The 18,945-nt window shown below is 43.4% G+C and overlaps 1 protein-coding gene across 4 annotated transcripts in view; it reads left to right on the forward strand.

Moving 5' to 3' along the window:
- dusp8a (dual specificity phosphatase 8a) overlaps window positions 1-3,801 on the forward strand; it is a 54,591-nt gene extending 50,790 nt beyond the window's left edge. For all 4 annotated transcript variants that reach the window (XM_032523356.1, XM_032523355.1, XM_032523357.1 and 1 more), the window contains one exon: window positions 125-3,801. In XM_032523356.1, coding sequence (XP_032379247.1) covers window positions 125-1,340 — 1,216 coding nt within the window. In that variant the 3' untranslated portion in view covers window positions 1,341-3,801. The remainder of the gene's footprint in view (window positions 1-124) is intronic.
- Window positions 3,802-18,945: the final 15,144 nt, after the last annotated feature.

Below are 18,945 nucleotides of genomic sequence, written 5' to 3' on the forward strand. Positions count from 1 at the left end.
GTAATGAATTTAGAAGAGATTTCCTGTCAAACCTTGGGATGGGATAGTGCTACAAGAGTGGCCTTGTTAAAACGGATTTCCTGTGACTAATATTTTCCAACTCTCTTTTTTTTCCTCCTAACAGGTTTGTTAAGGACCGAAGGCCGTCCATATCCCCCAACTTCAACTTCCTGGGTCAGCTTCTGGAGTTTGAGAAGGGCCTGCAATTACTGCAAGCTTTAACGTCAACCACTGATGACAAGATCTCTGAAAACAAAAGCTCAGAAGTTAATGGAGGTTTCGAGATGAATGGTCACCACAGCAACTATGACTCATCGGTGGCAGACCAACACATCCCACCAGAACCCAAGGTGCCATCACCCACCTCCCTTCAGCAAGGCTTCAACGGCCTACACCTCTCCGCAGAGCGAATCATGGACACTAACCGGCTTAAACGCTCCTTCTCCCTGGACATTAAGTCGGTCTACTCCCCCAGTACCCCCTGCCCCAGCCTGGCACCCACACACTCTGAAGACGTCCCCAAGCTGTGCAAGCTTGACAGCCCAGGAACAGGCACTTCCAATGGTGTCTGCTCCCAGTCTCCCGTCCTAGACAGCCCCGGCTCCGCCGATTCACCGTTTCCCTCACCAGGCAGCGGGGGCAGCATTGGAGGTTTGGGTCCAGTCCATCGGTCTGGTTCTTCCTCATCCAGACCCAGGAGAAAACCCAAGCATTGCTCCGGCAGTTCCCCAGCCCACTCCCAACCACACCACCCTCCACAGTCCCTCAGCTTGTCGTTGGACCACAAGAGCCCCAGCGTGGCCGAGAATCTAAAAGGCTCCCTGCTTCTCTCACTACCTTCCCTTCCCACCATGGGGTCTGAGGCCATGTGGACCAAACACAGAGACACTGTCCAGGCCACCACTCCCGTCACACCCGTCACCCCCACCACAGATGCTCCCTGGCACTTTGGGGCAGTGGAGGGCGGTGAGGGAGAGATGGAGCTGGGAGGAGGAGGGGGTGGAGGAGGAGAGGAGTCGTCGGTAAGGTTTGGGAGTAGCTCGGCGTATATGGCGTTCGGGTGCAGCGAAGGTGTGCGGTTACGAGACAAATCCCAGAGGGAGAAGCCCTCATCGCCCCAGACCCGTAGAGACCACCGGGACTCTACGTCGTCGACCACAGTGACCCTGTCCAACAGTGCAAACAACAGCGGGCCTGCATCAGAGAAGCAGTTCAAGCGGCGCAGCTGTCAGATGGAGTTTGAGGAGGGCATCTCCGAGACCCGATCCCGGGAAGAACTGGGGAAGATTGGGAAGCAGTCCAGCTTCTCTGGGAGCATGGAGATCATTGAGGTATCCTGACAGATAATGAATATGATCAGGGCTGTCCCTTGGGGGCCCAAATGGACCTGGTTAGAGGGAGTGCAAAAGGAGGACATATGACAGGGAGCAGAAGAGGCTCATTTTGTGCTCCCCTCACAGACAGTGTTAAAGACTCCAACTGAGAAGGACAAATATATACTCAAGCAAAGAATTAATGTGAAAAGGTTAGCAGGAAAATTAGCATTCGCACCTGAGACGGAGCCTGTGATGTTATCCTTAGCCATCCTGAACTCTCATACAAATCTGAATAAAAGTCTGGGGGAGGGAGGGGTTAAGGGTGTGACTGTAGGTACTGAAACTCTTAATTTTTCGGAGCTCTGTGAGAGATAAAAAGAAGTGACCCAGGACAAGTGTCATGTTGCATCCTTACTATATAGAATATCCCTATTTTGACAGAGTTTGGACACAAAATGCTTGCCTGCGGTAAAATGTAGTGTACTTCAGTGGGTGTATAACTTGTGATTTGAACCAAGTCCCATGTTTCCTCCTAAAGCTTCACCCATGTGTCCGAAAGCCTCAAAACCTTGCACGGCTACGTCCAGCCACCCCCCCCCCCCCACCCCCCTTGTCCCAGTGGCTCTGCCTGCTACAAACTCTGCTTAGCAACTCCTTAACAGTACCGTCTCATCACATCACACAGCACAAGGGAGAGAGATCCCAAGGACTTCATCTAAAAGCGGTACTGTATCCAAACAATGAAGGATCCCCAGCATTTCCTTGCTGAAAAGACTTTTAAAGACTCGTAGCAGCAGGCAGTGTTCCCCCCCCCCACCGTCCTCTTAAAGCACAGTGTGTCCTTCCTGACTTTGGCTCCCGTGTTTTCAGTGTTAACAGCGTGATGGGGCCGAGGTTTTAGGATTGCGGCGGGGCCCTTCAGCTCCGCCATAGACGCACCCCCCCATCCCCATTGCTCCCAGTCACGATGTATGGTCACCACTGAGCATGCACCAGAGAGGCTGACTCCAGACAGACAAATACTATATATACAATATGAATACATATAGCAATTTTAATGGACTTTTTTTGTTCAGTTATAGTTTTAATTTATTGTATTGGTTCATTCTGGTAATGATAAATAATATAATGTTTTGTGGATTTATTTCTTTTGTTGAATTATTATTATTATTATTATTATTATTATTTGCTGTATGGTATTTATGAGCACACACTCAAACAAATACACACATTCAACAAATTCAAGCAATATGTGCCGTTCCTTCTTTGGAGAGTGATGTATGACTTTGAAATGCACTTTTTCAGCGTTCTAGTAACCGAGTAGAGTTCCCCCTCACACCCATGGCAACAAGATATTTGGAAAGCAAGGTCTTAAGATTTGATAGTACACATATAGAGCCTCTGTTTCATATTTGGACGATGGCACAGACATCCCACTGAAACAGGATGAGCGTACACTCCTGATTTTGTCCCAGTTGAGGGCTCAAGGGTTTTGACCGTGTGCTGAGGAAGACAAAGTAGTTCCATACACTGATCACTCATTACGAGTAAAACAACTATATGCAGACAAATGCGTACTCTTCAACAGGTTTGAGATTTATAGACTCGCCCTAGAGTCCTCTCCGAGCCAGCACCAGTTCTCCATCATCATAGCGCGTCCCACCAAAGCTGAACCAACACACACACACACACGCCCTATACTGTATGCACTTATACTTCTTTTCAAATATTCAAAGCCTAGGCCCTACACACACCCTTTTTTTTTCTCATTCTCAGGGGATCTTTCAGTGAGCCAAGCCCCGGCCCAGGGTACAGATACAGCTGCTGGTACATCAGCACAATCCACGTCCTCGCTTTCCCCCTCTCTGTCTTTTTTTTTTGCTCTTATTTTCCAAAGCTTTGATGAAAACGGCGTAACGAAACAGAATGAAAGTAAAGCGGATCTTCATATCTTGAGGTGAAAGAAATTGAAAACGTTGCTCTCCTGGTGCGAGATGGTTCAAATGTAAATGTAAAAATGTGTTTCTTTTTTTAAATTTAAATTTTTTTCTTCGACCCTCGATTCACTTTTCTCTATGGTGATCTCTGACCTTTGACCCTGGGCTGCTTCAGCAACAGTAAGTCCCCCCCCCCCCCCCCCCCCAGACTCAAGCAACCTCTCCTCTCCTCACCCTCCTCCTCATATTTTTAAGAAATGTTCTTAGAATTATTTATGACTTGTAACAAAGACGATGCAGGCTGTCCCATTTGCTAAATCGTTGTTATCGGAATATTATATTGTTATTATTATGATTATTATTATGTTGTTGTGTAAATAGCAACTCATCTAAGAACACTGATGAATTTAGATGAGTTTTTGAAAAGAAAATCCTGATACCTTAGGCTGCTTGATGCAAAAATACCTCAGGTTCTATTGAAAGGCTTTTCCTTCCCCTGTACATGTTTTGTGAAGATGAGACAAAAATACAGACATGACAAAATACAACCTCTCTGCTTCTTCTTCTTCTTTTTCTTCTTCTTCTTCTTGTGTGTTGGTTTGGGGCTAAACTAAGGGGCCGGGAAGGGAATCCCACCAAACAGACAAACAACACATTACAACATCCCGAGTCCTGGAGTCTTGATATCGATTTTGTGTTTAACTCCACTCTGACCACACAGCACGGCTTCATTGATTGCTTTTTTTTTTTTTTTTTTCAGACTGTCCCACAAAATGCTGACGGGATGCTGAATTATTTAATAGAGCAGATGTGTTCCAAATAACTTTCGGAAAGGCAAGCCAAGTTGTGCTAAGATTACACCAAACTGTTGCTTATAGCAAAAATAAGATTGAAAGACAATTCAGTACAAATGTGAAGTAAAGTAAAAGGTCCCACAATGTAAAAAATAGTCTTACTTCAAGTTACAGTAAAGCTCTAATAATAATACTTTAACGTAAAAGTGCAAAAGTATCCTGAGCTAAATGTGCTTAAACATGAGGCTACCACCAGGTTAGCTTAGTTTAGCTTAAAACTGGAAATGGGCTAACAGCTAGCCTAGAAGCTAGCCTGGCTCTATCATGTACACCCAGAACTAACTAAATCTGCCTACCAGTACCTCTGCATCCCAATAATTAAGACATTATATGTTTGTTGACTAAAAACAAAGTGTAAAAATTAAAAGTTATATAGTCATGTAGATATGAGAGTGAGATGGAGAAAGCGAAAACTTCCCCAAAAGTACATTCTTTTCCCTAAGGCACTGTGTGTGTGAGTGTGTGTGTGTGTGCCTGCGTGCGTGCGTGCGTGCATGCGAGCGTGTATGCATATGTGTGTGTGTGTGTGTGTGTGTGTGTGTGTGTGTGTGTGTGTGTTGTTTGCGTACGTCCATCAGTGATACAGTCCCATAGAAAAGAGAAAGAGAGAGAGAGAGAGAGAGAGGGACCCACACAAAGGCATGCCCCCTTTCAGGAATATATTTATATATATATATATATATATATTTAAAAAATTGCGAAGCGACCTGTTAGCCACTCCTCCAGGACACGTCACCCTGATGTTCCGTCTCCTCTCAGACTGACTCTATGGAGTGGAAGGGCGGCTACTGAGGGTGCAGTGTTTGCCATGATGTGATGTGTTTGAACAATGTTTACCTCCAGGGGACGAGAGAATGAGGCGAGCTAGTGGCGTGTGTGTGTGCGTGTGAAAGAGAAAGAGAAAGACACAGTATTTGCGCCCAGAGGACACAGAGTACACCGGTGTTACAAGAAACGGCGTCCCCCTCTGCTGGATTTGGATGCAATTCATCGAGTCCCCTCAATGGGGGCTTGACTACAAAGGCACTTTTGGTTTCGTGATGTCATGGTGGAATTTCACCTCGTGCAATCAACATCACACAACATCTCTCAGCAAATAAAGCACCCCCCCCGAAAGCCCAACCATTTGGTTTCATCTAGCCGGAACAACCAGCGTGTTGTTCTGGGACGGGTGAGGTAAGGAGAAGCAGCAAAGAAGATGGAGCAAGTCCTTTCAACACACACACACACACACACACACACACACAGAAACACACCACACACATACAGATGCAAAACCAGATGGCCCTTGGCCTTTTTCAATGAGTACAATGCTGTCTTAATGAGCTTTTCACTCAATCCAATAGGAGCCAGGCAGAGGTAAGGACATTACCAGCATCTCCAGCTGAGTCCCTGTCCTAGCGTGTGTGTGTGTGTGTGTGTGTGTGTGTGTGTGTGTGTGTGTGTGTGTGTGTGTGTGTGTGTGTGTGTGTGGTGTGTGTGTGGTGTGTGTGTGTGTGTGTGTTCATTTTATTGCCATAATGGGAATTCCCCATCACAAGACCAGTGTGTTAATGGAGTAAATCACACTTTCTTCTTCACTTTCATTCTCTCTAACATGAGCCGGCATGTTGGTGTCTCTATATATCACCTGGATCCCAACGGGTAATCCTTTCCCACTATGCTTCCTCTGTATGGGATGTGTGTTTTTGTTTTTCCAAGGTGCCCTCAGCTGGTATCATATGGATCTGGATCTCGGGTAACATGCCCGTCGACAGTCTCCGGTCCACTGTGCTGAAGTCTGCATTTCTACGCAGGTTTCTTTTTGCCAACGTACTGTAAACTCCTACCGTGGCCGGAAATAGCTTTCTGATGCAGTTTTGCATAGTGCATAGCTTTTTGTTTAGTTTTCATTCATATATTTTATATATATATAAGAAAGAAAGAAAGAAGCATTTCCATCAGTGGAGCAATTGTTTTAAACTGTGTTGTTGCCAATGCCGAAATACACACACATAAACACATAACACCATAAACACCCATAGACAGTTGAGGGTTTGGTGCTTTGCTCAAGGGCACCACGGCAGTGCCCATGGAGTTGAATTGGCACCTCTCCAGCAGTCCATGGTCCGTATCTGTGTCTTGGCCAGTGTGTGCGTGTGTGTATAGATCTGGCCTGTAAGTGTCTCCGTAACTCCACGTGTGTGTTTCTACGTGGAAAATGTGTACGTGCATTGTGTGTATGGGAATGAATGGTCATGTTTGGCGCTAGCGGATGTTTGTTGCATGTGTGTGTGCGGGCTTGTGAGTGAGTCTCCTCCCTCTCACATCGTCTGATGGGTACCAGACTGATCCACGCTAGGGTTCTGCCTGGCGCCTGGTCCCAGGCCTTCTACATGGAAACAGTTAGGAACTGTTACGTCAGCAGGCTACAGCACTCTATCTCGGCTTTTCCACTCGCACACATGTGCACAAACATCCAAATTGCACTCACATATTTTCACAGAACATGCCCACTCTCTCGTCCTCTCTGTTCTCCCTCTGTGTTGCTCCCTTTCATCTCAAACACAGTCATTACACGCGCTCACTGCTCGAAAGTTGCGTCAGCACAGCATTCCACACTTTTCCACGCGTCACCAAGGACGACTGACTCCAAACAGCATTTCTTGCCCTTTTTTTTCCATGGAAAACTCCTGTCCTTATATAACCCTGTAGTCTGGCAGCCTGCTCGTCCTGCTCTTTCTCTCTGTCTGTCTCCCTCTCTCTAACCTCTCTCTCATCCCTATCCATCTCTCACGCGAGCGGGCGAAAACGTTGAGCCCTGTGGGCTGGAAGGCCGGGCATCCTGTTGTAGTTCCTCCTGTTGTAGTTCCCTCTCCTATGTGCCAGGCCAACAAGAGCCTCAACACACACATATGTGTCCAATACTGTCTTCCTGCTGCGGCCCTTGTGCAGTCATGAGCACAGTTCATCAGTCCGTCGTCATTTCAACATGATTTACAACTCACCGCAGTGAAATGAGCTGAATAAACGAAGCCAGGCAGATCATTAGGGCATTTTCTGCAGGAGCAGGCAAGTGCGTCTCTGTGTGTACGTGTGTGTATGTGTGTGTTTTTGTGAGGCCTGTGGTGAAGAGGAAGCCCTGGCTGGCTCTGAGGCTCAGTAGGCCTCAGGTAATCCAACTTAATGCAGTTAGTGTTGTCATGGCCACCTGTGCAGCATTACGACAAGACAAGAGGGGGTGTCTAGACTGGCAAATCACTGAAAAAGAAAAAAAAAAAAGAGGCTGCGTGGATCCCACTGTGCTGTCTGGAGCCTTTGATATGAACAACAGCCAAATCACAGAAATGGGTTCTATCGGGTTAGGGATCCATCTGGTTGATTTGTGGAGGTTGAGGCGTTGATGGAGTCTAAAGTGGTTTGATTTGTCCACAGAAACCAGAAAGTAGTTCCATTGTGATCACTCAGGGCAGGTGTTGTGTAACTAACTGCTGCCACCTACTGCTGGCGCCCAGTCAAACTCAGCAGCTTCAGTTTGTCCCCTGACAGGAAGGTGAGAGGCGATCAATACTTTTGTTCCGCGAGTCGAGCCAGCAGCGGATTGAATGTGCATCAGTCTGCCAGTCCTCGGGTTTCGCTTAGCTTCTGTTTTTCGGCAAAAAAAACGAAATGAATGGAAAAAGAAAAAAGAGAAAGTTACTGTATTTCCTCCCTGTGTGCTGTATGTAACAGTGGGGCAGCCCCTCCTCACTGTCAGTGTGTGTGTGTGTGTGTGTGTGTGTGTGTGTGTGTGTGTGTGTGTGTGTGTGTGTGTGTGTGTGTGTGTGTGTGTGTGTGTGTGTGTGTGTGTGTTCAAAGTGCTGACCAAAGCAGCTGATGGTGCTGACATCTGTCTCTGTCCTTCTAATGGTGGAACAAACTGCAACTCACTCTCTCTCTCTCTCTCTCTCTCTCTCTCTCTCTCTCTCTCTCTCTCTCTCCTCTCAGCATCAGCCCCATCAGCACTCTCTACCCTGGTACAAACCCCATCAATTCGTCAACACACACACACACACACACACACACACACACACACACACACACACACACATACACACTTTCTGCCATTGAAGTCGGCAACACTCAGCATATCCCGTGGCTCAGCGTCTGCACCTCCAAAACCACATCCCGGACCACCACCGAAGAAGACTTGCTTCAGGTCAACGTGGCCCTGCTGAGGTCAGACGCTGCCTCATCTCGCTGAGTGATCAGGACCGGTATGAGGACTAGACTAATTCCAGGTTTGGCTTTGACACGTGTAAGTGTAAGTTTTTCCGTCAGGTAGCCAGACCAACCCAGGTCCCATACCTGCCCGGGTCCTCAGCTGGTCTGGTCCTCTGGGGAACGCCTTGCTCTCTTCTTCACACTTTACTTTTTCTCACAGACTTAAATTAAAGGTAATTGTTTTCCTGCATTAACCATGAAGATGTGTAATTTCGAGCTCTGTGTGTACTTTCAACGGCCTTACGTACTCGTCTTTAGATCTTTAGCTTTAGCTGGCGCACAACTTTTCTTCTTCACCAGAGGTAAAAGGGATTTTTTTTCTTTCACTTTGCATGCCAAATAAAATTGACAGGGATAAACCTCATTGATTTTTGTAATATGGTGGTTACTTTTGTCCAGTAAAATTCACATAATTGTATTTATTTAACTATTAAAACACACCTTTGTCATTTCCCTCTTATAATGATATATGTAAAAAATTATTTGGACAGTAACAAAAACAGTATCATGTGACATGGGAAAACTGTAAGGGGGGGGCATTATCTCAGTCAGTAGGGAGTTGGGATGGGAATCGGAAGGTCGCTGGTTCAAATCCCCATACGGACCAAAGTATGGTGGTGGACTGGCAGTGGTCCCGGGCACTGCCAAGGTGCTCTTGAGCAAGGCACCAAACCCCCAACTGCTCGGGGCGCCTTTCCATGGGCAGCCCCCCCACTCTGACATCTCTCAATTAGTGCATGTATAGATACTAAGCATGTGTGTGTAATGTGTGTATCAACAACAGAGTGAAAACATTGTATTTTCCCCTTGCGAGATTAAGAAAGTAAACATTATTATTATTAATACTAATAGGATATTAATAATAAAATGATTTTGAAGTACCATCAAAGTGTTTTAGGTATCACCATGCCATGTTGGTGGCCATGAAGTAGCCACACACCAATTTGGTTTTAGTTTCAAAAAATAAAAAAAATGATGTTGTGACAATTGGATTTTTATTGAGAAGATCATTTCAATAAAAAAATAAGAGATTATTTCTCACTCCAACATCAGTGGTGATGTTGATTTGTAAAATACCAATGTGTTTTTTTTTAAATTCACTTAGCACATCTGCTGCAAAATGTGTTACAGTAATAACACATGGATGTATCTGAGGGTACTCTTGAGAAGTTGTTGACATAAAATACTGTAATACCTTAAAATAGACCTATTTGGAAAACAAAAATCCATTTCTACTGTCAACACACGCCCTTGTTTTGGTGTTAAAAAGCACAAAGACGCGATGACTTGTGTGTTACTAAGACAGAAAGTCACACACAGCAGACTTCTTTGCTGCTGACGCACGGCGTCTGTGGCTACCGCTCTGTTATCATTCCTCCTCTCTCTGCCCATGACCTCAGAGCCACATGCAAGCTATTTCTGTTCAGTTGCTTCTGGCAGAAAATGACTTCATGTCTGATTTGCTTAAAGGTCCCATGGCATGAAAATGTCCCTTTATGAGGTTTTTTTCACATCAAAATGAGTTCCCCCAGCCTCCCTGTGGTCCCCCAGTGGCTAGAAATGGCGATAGGTGTAAACCGAGCCCTGGGTATCTTGCTCTGCCTTTGAGAAAATGAAAGCTCAGATGGGCCGATCTGGAATCTTGCCCCTTATGATGTCATAAGGGGCAAGGTTACTTCCTTTCTGTGCTTTGCCCGGCCAGAGAATTTGGCCCACCCATGAGAGAGAGACATCATGACTTTCAAACAAGCAAAGTGGCAGTTGGTCAAGGCCACACCCCCGGCCTCCACCTTGCCCCCCCCCCCCCCCCTTCTCTTCAAAAGCTACAGACTCAGAAATGGCACATACTAAGGACAGCTCATTGTGGTACTGGCTCTACTGGCTGTAATTCTGCAATCTGAGGGGTGGGGGGGGGCTGTATCATTGTGTCCATGGAAAGGTTATTGCATTAAAACAGGATGCATTGACTGTTCTGTAGATTTCTCTATGGTTGATTTGGGTTTGATGCACTAGAGACAAGCCTGTGCATGCACCACTTTGTTTTTTTGCGCAGTGCCATCCTTCTGCTTTCACTTCTCTCCTCTTCTTAAATGTGTTGCATTGCTCCCTTCTTCTCCCTCCTTCACCCACAAGCTCCCCATCTTTCACACTACGACACCGAATCTCCATCTGGAGTTTCTAATCGATCCCCCTTTCTTTCCTCCACCTCTCGCCTTCTTTCTAGGATGGGAGCGCTGGAGCCAGGCAGGTCTGCAGACATGAGTAATAATGTGGCGGGGACTGACTCACGCACCAAGACATCAGCCGTCGGTGTGGAGCCAGCAATGACACAAGCACGAGAACAAACACACACACATTATGAACTGAATCGACACAGACTTGGCGGTGCCGACTACGCAAAGCCAAGTGGCCATTACCATCACCTTATATTGTGTGATCATCATTGAGAAACTGATATAATGAATCCATTAGTGATGACATCAGACTTTAACAGTAAACATGTCTATGACACAAACACACACACACACACACACACACACACACACACACACACACACACACACACACACATCTGCCTGTGTGCAAGAAGCCACTTAGGTGAATGCACCTCCTTTATTTTTGAACAGACATCATGTCTAATTGGGAGTTTATTATCATCATCATATCACACTTATTTAGGTAACGTGCTGATCTTGAGCATTTAAAAAAAAAAATAATGTGGGTAGGAACTTTTTCTGGAATCAAGCTCTTCCAATCCACGCATAGTTTCAGTTTTAGTAAGGACAATTGTCAATTGTCAATTGTCAACAATTGTCCTTAAAAGCTACAAAAACGAATGTCACATCGAGTTACTGTGTAAAATATGTAAACACACAAACACTAATGGGTACACACCCCTCATTGAATCTCTTGAACATGTATTATTCATGCAAGAGTAATGTGAGGTGTCTCCATTTTAATGCCTCCTAATGGCTTTTTAAGTTACGACTGCCAGCTATGAATAAATCATATCAGTCATGGGGCAGCCAGTACCTCACTCACCCTGGCAGCACAGAGCTGATCTATAGGTATGTGTGTGTGTGTGTGTGTGTGTGTGTGTGTGTGTGTGTGTGTGTGTGTGTGTGTGTGTGTGTGTGTGTGTGTGTGCGTGCGCGCGCGCACAAAGCTTTCTCATTCTAAAAAGAGACACATACAAAGGAAAAATCTGGTAAGGTCGTTTTTTTCCTATCTTATCATTCAACATAAGACATTCCTAGTGTGTGAGGAGTGTGTCTGTGTCTGTGTGTCACCATATTGCAACACGCAGCATGGTTGTGAGTCACTCTCCATACAAACACTGAAGCTCATGTAGAAAAAAAATGTTCACGTACAGATGACTTCCCTACTAATCTATAGACCTTTTCATAAAGCTGCTGCCGGGCTCAAACGGACACTTGAATGCAACGCAACTGTCGTCAAGGTCATTATAACACCTGTGCTTTTCTACAATGAGGTCAAAAAAGCCAATGGACCTTTTCAATGGAATTTCATTGCTGGGCAACAGCCCGGATCCTTGTTAACTAAAAATATATGTCAAGGTTCCTTGCCCTTTAACAGTCAAATAAACTAGGACATATTTAGACATGTAAGTGCAATGTAAATGGATTGTTCTTATATAGCTTTTTTCAAGTCTTAACAACTAATTTTGCACAGTATAGGAACCATTCACCCTTCACACACATTCCGACACTGTGGCTGAGGCTGCTGTACAAGGTGTCACCTGCTCATCAGATACACACTCACACACATCCCCACCTGATCGAGGTTCAGTGCCCAAGGACACTTAGAGATGGAATTGCAGGGCCAGGGATTGAACCACCAACTTCTCCACTGAGCTCCAATGTAATATGTGAATAATATATGACAGTGAAGTGGTCTGTTGGATGCTTTCCCGCTCTACATCAATAATAGCGAAATTGAAATACTGCGTTGTCATTACAAGATTTTCATTTTGGTAATCCATGAAAAGCACAGGTGTGATTAAAACATTGATAATGTCTCTAATTTATGCCTATTGTAATGCATTGCAATCATATCAGTCTGAAAGGTGTAATATGTTGCTCTCCCCATGCCTCCTGTATGTAAGGTACAGTCTCTAATCTGCAATCCATAACCAAACAAACACTGCCAATCAACACCTAAATCACCTAATTTGAACACAGTAAATGTGAGGAATTGACGTAGATCTCTCTCACGCACTGCACCGACTGTGATGATTTGAAATGGGAACGTATCGACCCCCGGATGGCTCAGTATTGACAGGTGGATGGATTTCAGGAAGTGACATTGGCCAACTCAGTCGAGCACCCGACCAGAGCCCAGCTCGTTTTCCCACAGAGCACATCTCTGGCACCAGCTCTGAAATCCCACTGCGGATCGAGTCCTTGTGAGAGGTAAACATAGTTCGCTGGGCTGGTCTTAGGTCACTGCAGACTGAGCATAGGTCAATGTAGTCATGCCGCTATGCTGTCATGCATTTGGTAATGGGAGGGTGTCATAAACAGTGGGTGAAGGGTTAATGGAGAGGTCGGAGGAGACTAAAACTGCCAAGAGCAATAGGCTGTAACAATGGCTCTGTTCTATTCCTAGTAAGCGAGGACAGTGTGAGCGCAAAGCCAGGACCCTGAAACTGAAGCCATCATTCATTTTTTATTATTTCCACCTGTGCTTCTTCTGCTGTGACATATTAAAATGTCTGCCGTGCAAACGGGCTACAAGAGAGACTATGAATCCTAGTTTAAAAATTGTAAAGAGACATGTAGGTCAGGTCATTGCACCTGCTCATGAGCAAGGCACACAAAGCTCAGGTTTTACAATATCAGTCTCTGAGATATCTGCTTTCATTCCAGTAATCCCAGATTAACCTTTAAATGGTTTTAATGTAGAGTTTTTGTAGGTCATTGGCTCATATGTAGAAAGTCGTTCTGATGGAAACCGTTAGCTCTGTGGCTGATGAAGATTATAAAGTAGTAATAGTAATTTGAATTATTTTATAAAAGATGCTTTGAGTACCGCAAATTAAATTGCATTGACCTCCACTGTACTCTGGCGGGGACAGGCCTTTCTGGAAACCTAACGCTTTGCTGCAGGGCTACACTTTACTTACTTTCATTTTAATCACTTACTTACTTGCTAAAAAAGAAATATCATGCTGTCAAAATCCATTTCTGTCATATCAGGGAGTGAGCTTCTGGAATAGTATTCCACTATCAGTGAGGGAAAGCACAAGTCTTCCTATTTTTAGGAGTCGTTTAAAAGTGTGGCTGAGGGACACACAAACTTGTGATCATGTTTAGTGAATTTTTATATATCAGACGTAAAACAGAGTTACTGCATTATTAAAAATGTGGGTCAGTGCAATATAGGGTGGTGTTATATGGGTCAGTGCAATATCAGGTTAGACAGGGCATGTGCAAAATTGTGGTTTGTGTAATATAGTCGATTTTTTTTTTTTTGTCTCTATATGTCCTTTGTTCTCCATTCTTCTTGTGACTGTCTGTTCTGACATGATGTGATCAGTGTTTTTGTCCTTGTTTCTCTGTATATAGCCTGTGTGTAGTGTATTTGTATGCATTTATTATTTTTTGTGTACCATCAACCTGCCAGGGGGTCTGCAGATGGAAATTAGCCTAAGGCTACAATCTGGCATATTTACATTTGTGAAAATGTTCATTAATATGTATTGTCCCCTTTTGTTTTTCTCAAATAAAAAATTTCTGACCAAACATAGACGTTATGAAGCTGTAAATATGCGAATGTATTTTAATAAATGGTTTGACCATTTTAAGCCTTTCTTTAAACTTTGAAGGGCCTGTACTGTAGATACTAAGCAAAAATATGTTGGTTAAAATTTGGATGAACCAACCCCTCAATTATTATTTCTGTAACCGGAGGGTCGTCGGTTTAAGTCCTTGTACAGACCAAAGTACGGAGTGTGGATCGGTAGCTGGAGAGATGCCACTTCACCTCCTGGGCACTGCCAAGTGCTCTTGAGCAAGGCACCGTACCCCCCCCCCCAACCGCTCAGGGCACTGGTCCAGCTGACAGCCCACTCACTCTGACAATTCTCCATTTGTGCATGAATAGGTCCTGAGCATGTGTGTATTTCAGGCCTGTGTTTAGTGATTATTAACAACCAGAGTGTAAATTGTAATTTCCCCACTGGGGATCAATAAACATTGTTATTATTAGTCTATCACCAGAGCTGACCTAAGGTCTCACCTCGCATCTCGGGGACTCTCTCCATTTTGAGTGGAAGACAACTCATACCACAGATCCTGGACCAGCTGAACGTTATAACCTCATGTTGTCCTCGGGTCAAATTGACCCGTTTTCCTATATCAATGTTTTTTTAACTACCCAAAATAGCATGACGGATTCCACACAACATTACATTACTTTGGCAAGTACACATCTCTACTTTCATTCATTTTGGGGTGTCTTATTCAATTTTATAGCATCAGGCGAAAACAAATGGAAGTGTTTTTGAAATAGTATTGAGTAAAAGTTGACATATTCCAGTCTGTGATTATCCATCAACATCCACTCCTTTAATTTTAATCTCAATAATTCCTAATTTCTGCTTTTCTAAATCAAACATTAGGTATGATTTCCTATAAATGAGGTTTATTGACAATAAATTCCAAAAATAACTGTAAAACTAAAGTTAATAAGTTAGTGCTACGTAGGGTTAAAAATGTCAAAAAAGTGACAAACGTTGAAAAAAAGTGTTGAAAAAGGGACAAAAACTTAACAAAAAATGAATCGATTAAAAAGTGTTGATTTTCAATTTTGACAGGAAGACAACACCAAGGGTTAAGTACTAGAGTTGATGCTAAGTTAATGCTGTGTAATGTCTGCACAGACCTGCTGTCAACAAAACATCCCACACCGCCCCCGTGTGGCTGTCAACAGCATTACATCAGGTTCCACGGGCGTCCTGTCAATCATCGTTGTAACTCCGCCTCTCAGCGAACCGATTGGATGGCAGCGGGGCGCTGGAGTGTCAACGAGCCAATCGTGTGGCTCTGCCTCCTGTTAACAGGGCTCCTGTTCTGAATGCCCTCTCTGTCACCTGTAGGCTACTGTTATTTATAGAAGCCGGAGGATGCTGCGTAGAGGAATGGAAGAGAAAGGGAAAGGAGGAGGAACTAGGGAGGAAGAGGGTGAGACAGAAAATGACGTCCACGTCTCGCTCTAATGGTCTTTTAGAGAGAGACAGACAGGAAGAGAGGAGACCAGTCATTTTTGCAGGGCTAAGTACATATTGATTGCATCTTTGTAAACTGCATCCGTCTGACGGATGGTGTTCCTAAAGGGGAAAATGAGTGAAAGAGAGGAGGGAATTGAAGAAGGGAAAGATCTATTAAAACCTAAAATAATGGTCAGTTATGAAATATGTAACTAGATATTCCTGTACCAAAATAGAACACCAGAGAAAAAAAAGAAAAGACAAATACCACTGTGTAGTTATAAATCACAGTTTGTATTTTCTGAGTTGCAAATACAGATGTACTATATATATATACTATATACATCTATCTATCTATCTATCTATCTATCTATCTATCTATCTATCTATCTATATATATATATATTTATATATATCACGATTCTCTGTAACTAACAATGGCTTTCATTATCGATTTCATTCATCTGTCAATTATGTTTCCATATTCCTCCATACTCACTGCTACTTCATATGTCTTGTTTTATTCAACCGTCATTCCAATACTTCAACATTTTTTAATTGCAATGATACAAAACAACGCACAGCATCCTCAATCTCAGCAGTTGGCATTTTTTCTTGATGATGACTTAAAGGTCCCATGGTACGAAAACTTCACTTCATGAGTCAAGTGTCCATTCAAGTGTCCGGGTTTTTGCCTTTGAGAAAATGAAAGCTCAGATGGGCCAATCTGGAATATTGCCACTTTTGAGGTCATAAGGGGCAAAAGCTAGGGACTAGGGACACATACTAAGGAAAGCTCATTGTGGGACTGGCTCCAGTGGCTGTAATTCTGCACCAAGACTGAATTTTGGAAAAGAGACTTCAGATACAGCATTAGGGGACCACTAAGGTCTACATAAAAGAGACTTCATATACAGTATTAGGGACCACTAAGGTCTATATAAAAGAGACTTCATATACAGTATTAGGGGACCACTAAGGTCTATATAAAAGAGACTTCAGATACAGTATTAGGGACCACTAAGGTCTATATAAAAGAGACTTCAGATACAGCATTAGGGGACCACTAAGGTCTATATAAAAGAGACTTCAGATACAGTATTAGGGGACCACTAAGGTCTATATAAAAGAGACTTCATATACAGTATTAGGGGACCACTAAGGTCTATATAAAAGAGACTTCAGATACAGTATTAGGGGACCACTAAGGTCTATATAAAAGAGACTTCAGATACAGTATAAGGGGACCACTAAGGTCTATTTAAAAGAGACTTTAGATACAGTATTAGGGACCACTAAGGTCTATATAAAAGAGACTTCAGATACAGTATTAGGGGACCACTAAGGTCTATATAAAAGAGACTTCAGATACAGTATTAAGGGACCACTAAGGTCTATATAAAAGAGACTTCAGATACAGTATAAGGGGACCACTAAGGTCTATTTAAAAGAGACTTTAGATACAGTATTAGGAACCACTAAGGTCTATATAAAAGAGACTTCAGATACAGTATTAGGGAACCACTAAGGTCTATATAAAAGAGACTTCAGATACAGTATTAGGGGACCACTAAGGTCTATATAAAAGAGACTTCAGATACAGTATTAGGGGACCATTAAGGTCTATATAAAAGAGACTTCAGATACAGTATTAGGGGACCATTAAGGTCTATATAAAAGAGACTTCAGATACAGTATTAGGGGACCACTAAGGTCTATATAAAGATACTTCAGATACAGTATTAGGGGACCACTAAGGTCTATATAAAAGAATCCAAAGTGCACCATGTCATGGGACCTTTAAAGGATGAATCAGTTATCAAATTATTGACAATCAAACTTACCTTGATCAATTAATTACCTGTTTTATAACAATTTTGAGTGGCTGATAATTAGTGGCATTAAAAACTGCGGGATCAGTGAGGGAGGACATGTGTTAGCTCTTTGGATTACTGAAATATAGCTGATCAAATGTCTTCTTGCCCAACCTAACAGAGTGTTGAATGGCAAGGCAAATTTCATGCCATGGGACCTTTAAGTCCTTTATCAAGAAAAATTGCCAATTGCTGAGATTGAGGATTCGGTGCGTTGCTTTGTAACATTGCAATCAGTTAACTAAAACCTCTCAAGTGGGTGAGGACATAAAACAGCCTCTTGTGCCTCCGGACAGTCGATGTAGAACAAGCAGAGCAGTGTGGCTGATAGTATATAATAGTTTAGTCAGTGATACATCGCGGCCATTACTGTAACTGCCCTGCCTGCACAGATTTACAGTGAAGGGTCAGTGCACATGAAGGCTTTCTTAGTGAAATGTATGGGCTCCAATGCCATTTCTCTGGGTTTTATTCCATATGTTACCCTTATGAAAACCACAGGAGGCTCACTAAAGGCAAAGACATGGACAGATTATCTGGTGGGACCTGATGCAAAAAATGCTGACTCCCAACCTACTAAACTTTGTGCATCATGTTGTCTCAGATTCTCATCAGAACAGTGGCACATAGCAGACTGCAAGTGACAGCTTAATTATGCCTACAGACACTTAGACCTCAGTAGGCTATGTAAGAGGCTGGAGTTATACTATCTGACCCCAAGCTTTTGGTATGTCGTATAGTTTGTGGTAATGCATGGGCTGATTACAACTTTATTTAAGGATGGGCATACATGTATAACGTGAGCGCCATACAAATTAAAATATTTAAGCTCATTATTATAGTTTATACTGCCGGACCTGCCTTTGGTATATTGCACTTTTGTGGTGCAAATTTGCTAACACATTTGCTGTTGATCAAATTACCAGAACCCCAGTGACATTTGTGGCCCCCGGGGGTCTGTGGCCCCGGATCATTTGCCTGCATTGTCTGGTTGGTCAAGCTCGGTCTAGACTGACAGCACCAACGTATTCATTTCTAGGTCCATGAGACAATTCATTATACTGGAAGAGCTTGTCCTCTTAAGTTTTAACCCAATGGTGATCAGGTTTTCATAAAACATTGGTTCCTGACCCTTTAAAATAAAATCTAGGCTACTTGTGACTCCTCTCCTCATCACATAGATTTCGTGTTGCCATATGTGCCATATGCAGTGCTTTTTTTCTTCTCAGATTTGTTTGTCTAATTTAAATCTCAAAATTTCTGCACGTTCTGTCAGCTTTAGCCCTGCAATCATACACCTATAATTTATTGGGTCCCTTGAGGGTTTCCGACCCAGAGGTTGGGAACCACTGCCCTAGAATAACGTGTTATAAGAATTAAACAGAAGATTGGACCATCTTCCCATTAAAGTGTAACTCTTAAGTAGTCTATGTCTGCAAATGCGTGGACAGTCCCAAAAAAAACAGACATTACCTTTTTCTAACTCGCTCA

Source organism: Etheostoma spectabile, chromosome 8, assembly GCF_008692095.1.
Source record: "Etheostoma spectabile isolate EspeVRDwgs_2016 chromosome 8, UIUC_Espe_1.0, whole genome shotgun sequence".
NCBI lineage: Eukaryota > Metazoa > Chordata > Actinopteri > Perciformes > Percidae > Etheostoma > Etheostoma spectabile.